This window comes from Cryptomeria japonica, chromosome 6 (assembly GCF_030272615.1).
Source record: "Cryptomeria japonica chromosome 6, Sugi_1.0, whole genome shotgun sequence".
Lineage (NCBI taxonomy): Eukaryota > Viridiplantae > Streptophyta > Pinopsida > Cupressales > Cupressaceae > Cryptomeria > Cryptomeria japonica.
The window spans coordinates 579,656,034-579,659,525 of record NC_081410.1 but is presented as its reverse complement, the minus strand read 5'-3'; the positions used below and the strand labels follow the sequence as shown (position 1 = coordinate 579,659,525).

The window sequence follows — 3,492 nt, the reverse complement described above, 5'->3', positions numbered from 1 at the left end:
TTCTCTTAGCAGTGTAAGTAAATGTGATAGAATGGTTACAAAAATATAACTTTTAAATGGAAAATTTTTAAATATAGTAACTTCATTTTATAATGAACTATTTAAAACATCAAAGAAAAGTTTTATCCTATTTAAAACATCAAAGAAAAGTTTTATCACATTAAAAAACATTCAAATACAAATTTTGATTTAAATAGAACATGTAATTTGTTGTTCCATATAAACATCCATTATCTGAAAATTGAATTAATTATAGTACCATGCTTCTTACAAGTGCTAATAATGCCTATTAAAGAGACAACTCTACTTAGACACTAATATCTATTCTTGTCATTTGAGTTTATTATTCATCCAACTAGGTAAAGGCACACTCTCTTTTGGCATCTAAAGAGATGCTCATTTTTGTCTACATATCATATGACTAATCCGTCCAAATAGGACAAAACATAAACTAGCAAGTGTGGTGCTTAAGCTAGCAAACCCTTAGTTTTGAAGTACTCAACAGTATGATCATAAATTTCATCAATCCCATATTGAAAAGTGAAGCCACTCTCCACCAATTTCTTCGATGAGATGTTCACCTTGGGGGTGGAAGGCACATCTTCAATCCTAACAAAAAACAAGACAAAATGTTAAACATTGCATAACCTTGAATGAAGTGTATTAATGTAAACATGCCATAAAAGTTGGTATATACTCACTTGGTAGGAACGTTGTATTGAGGATAGCGCTTAGCCAAGTACTCTCCCAATTGTGGAACAGATGTGTTAATAGGACAACAAATATACCTACCTTGGGTATTAGGATTCTCCATAAGGAATATTTGAGCACTACAAACATCGTCCACATGTACCAAGGAAACAGATCCTGATACCATTTGCATTCCCTTTAAGCCTCCAATGAATGGGGGAATCCCTGTAAGTAGGCAAAGGGCAAGTTGACAACTGGAAGGCACTGTGGGTGTAATGGAAGGCCCCACAACTAACACAGGGATGATGGTGACCATGTCCAAGTCATGCTCCTTTACATACTGCCAAGCAGCTTGCTCGGCAAGTGTTTTGGATACTGGGTATGCCTATAAAAACAAACAAAATATATGACAATATACTCAAAAGTAATACCTAAAAGATATATTTTTGCAATGCTCTTAAAAACCCTATCAAATAAACTCAGAAGTTTAGCAACTTTAACTATAGGCAAGATTTTAAATATATTAAAACTAAAGAATATCAAGATGAATGAAAAACAAGATGACAAATAATACCTTTGTTTTAATTTAAAGAAGCTTAAGTTAATGTCATATTTAAAATTACCTTAAAAAACTATGAAAAAATAATGTATTTAGATAATGCATGTATTGAAATGGTCGATTAACCCTTAAACTAGTTTAAAAAGAGTAAGTCATTCAAAAGAAGGTAATGATTGGTGAACTCAATGATGCAAGTTATGTTAAAAGTGCAAGAATAAAGAATCGAAAAGATTTAGCCTAAAAAATAAAAGTGTATTTACACAATGCATCTATTGAAAAGTAGTGGATGATCCATTAACCTTAGAACTAATTTAAAAGGAACCAAACAGAACCAGTTACTCAAAACAAAAGAATGATCGATGAACTCAAGGATGCAAGATTATGAGCCAAACCACCATATTAAAAGTGAATGAGTGGCGAACTCAATGATACAAGATTCTGAACCAATCCACCATGCTAAAAGTTAAAAGATTAAAATACAAAAAGATTTAGCCTAAACCAAGAAATGATTTGATTAACTCAATGATGATGCAAAATTAAGCCAAACCACTTATTAAAACTGAAAATACCCTTAAAATGACAATGCTTGAGGTGACTAGGGTTTTTCTGTTTACCCAAGCAGGGGGTTTTTGGGTCTGAAGGAAATCGACATCTGTCCAGCAAGACTCGTCGATGTACTGGTTCTGCTCGGGGGAATCGTTAATGGAAACTGAGGCAGCTGACGATGTGACCACCACGCGCTTTACGGTTTTCGCCTTACTGCACGCCTTCAGAACATTCAGGGTCCCGTCGATCGCTGGGTCAATTAAATCCTTCTGCAACACACAAATTTATTTGCAGGTTACAGAAAAAATTAGGGTTAAATTTAACTTCTTGGTATATACACATATATATGTGTTTTAGATTAGATCTATTATGTTACCTGAGGATCTTTGGGGGCAAACTCGGTAGGAGTCGCCACATGGAAAACCCCGTCGCAGCCAGCGATGGCGGCGTCAAAGCTCCCGTCTTCGGACAGTTCTGCCTTGAAAAGCTTCAGCCGTTGATCGGCACCGGGAAGGCTGAGCAGATGCGCTACCTTGGCCTTGTTTTCTGTAAACATTTCAAGAAATTAGCAGTTTTTTTCAGATACCTAAAAAGAAATTGTACTGAAAATTGAAATGGATTGGGATGGGATTCGAACCTGGGTCGCGCGCTGTGGCGTGCACTATGTAGCCCTTTTCCAGCAAGAGCTTCACGAGCCAAGAGGCCATAAAACCTGCCGCTCCAGTTACGCAGACTGTCACTGGTGCAGCAGCATTGCCGTTCTCTGGTGCAGCAGCGTAGACGTTCACTGGCGTACGAGCGTTGCCGTTCAGTGGTGCTGTGGCCGCCATTGTTGGTATGTCTTCTTGCTCTCTTCAAGACTAAATTTAATGTACTGGCTAGGTAGGCAGTTGTATTAGAAATCAGTCTTCTGCTCTATGTATTTATAAACAAACAGCATCTGGTGGGGCTCCCTATTTGAAAGAAGGGTAGATGGAAGGAATTTAAGATGAAGTTTTGACAAATTTCAGGAGTAGTTGGAAGTGTGTGTAGTTGTGGCGTTTACTGATGTGGACTCAGCTTTCTGAAACAGTAAATTTGGTTTTAATTAAATTGAGGGAATAATTGATGAAGGGACGGTACAGATTCAATACTATGCTGTCACAGTCAAGCCAGAACCGTATACATAATCATGGATAACCATATGAGCATCTACCACTCTAATATTCTACCTTCAATAGCCCTTTGAATGGTTGTTAGATGAGACGCAGATAAAATATTAGGAAAAATCCACCTGGTCTGGTAGACATACAGATTCTTAAATGGATTATCCTATTTCTATCTATATTTTCCAACATTGATAACAGTAATTTATAAATGGTAATATATATTTTTTAGACTGGAAGAATGGGGAGACCCTAATGTGATCTTGTACCTACTAGAGAAACCTTTTCCAATTAAGTCAGTACCCCAACTCATAAAATATTAATTTCTATTATGTAATCAAAGCATATTTAACATGAAGATGTGGTGGATTGCTCATAGGAGTTTCTTTTCTTAGTAGGAATCCTTGCTTTCTATGAGGGTGTTGATATTAGTAGGAGTTACAATGTTCATTTCAAAAACCATTATCATGGCTTTCATGACTTCTCCATAGAGAGGATATGGGTGTATTGTGTTGACATATGATCAATCTATTGCTTCGAAGTGTGATAAAG

General features: G+C 36.4%; 1 protein-coding gene across 1 annotated transcript; it reads right to left on the bottom strand.

Moving 5' to 3' along the window:
• Nucleotides 1-230: 230 nt before the first annotated feature.
• LOC131056615 (putative anthocyanidin reductase) lies at nucleotides 231-3,172 on the bottom strand. The gene is made up of 5 exons (XM_057990919.1): nucleotides 2,433-3,172; nucleotides 2,172-2,341; nucleotides 1,864-2,064; nucleotides 702-1,075; nucleotides 231-609 (listed from the first exon to the last, which is right to left on the bottom strand). The coding sequence occupies exons 1-5, from the start codon at nucleotides 2,623-2,625 to the stop codon at nucleotides 468-470; spliced, it is 1,080 nt and encodes a 359-aa protein (XP_057846902.1). The 5' UTR covers nucleotides 2,626-3,172; the 3' UTR covers nucleotides 231-467.
• Nucleotides 3,173-3,492: the final 320 nt, after the last annotated feature.

Coding starts and splice junctions, on each gene's coding strand:
- LOC131056615 (XM_057990919.1), bottom strand. CDS start 2,625: ATGGCGGCCACAGCACCACTGAACGGCAACGCTCGTACGCCAGTGAAC. Junction 1,076..1,863: donor CCCAAAAACCCCCTGCTTGG/GTAAACAGAAAA, acceptor TTGTTTTTATAG/GCATACCCAGTATCCAAAAC. Junction 610..701: donor CAATACAACGTTCCTACCAA/GTGAGTATATAC, acceptor GTTTTTTGTTAG/GATTGAAGATGTGCCTTCCA.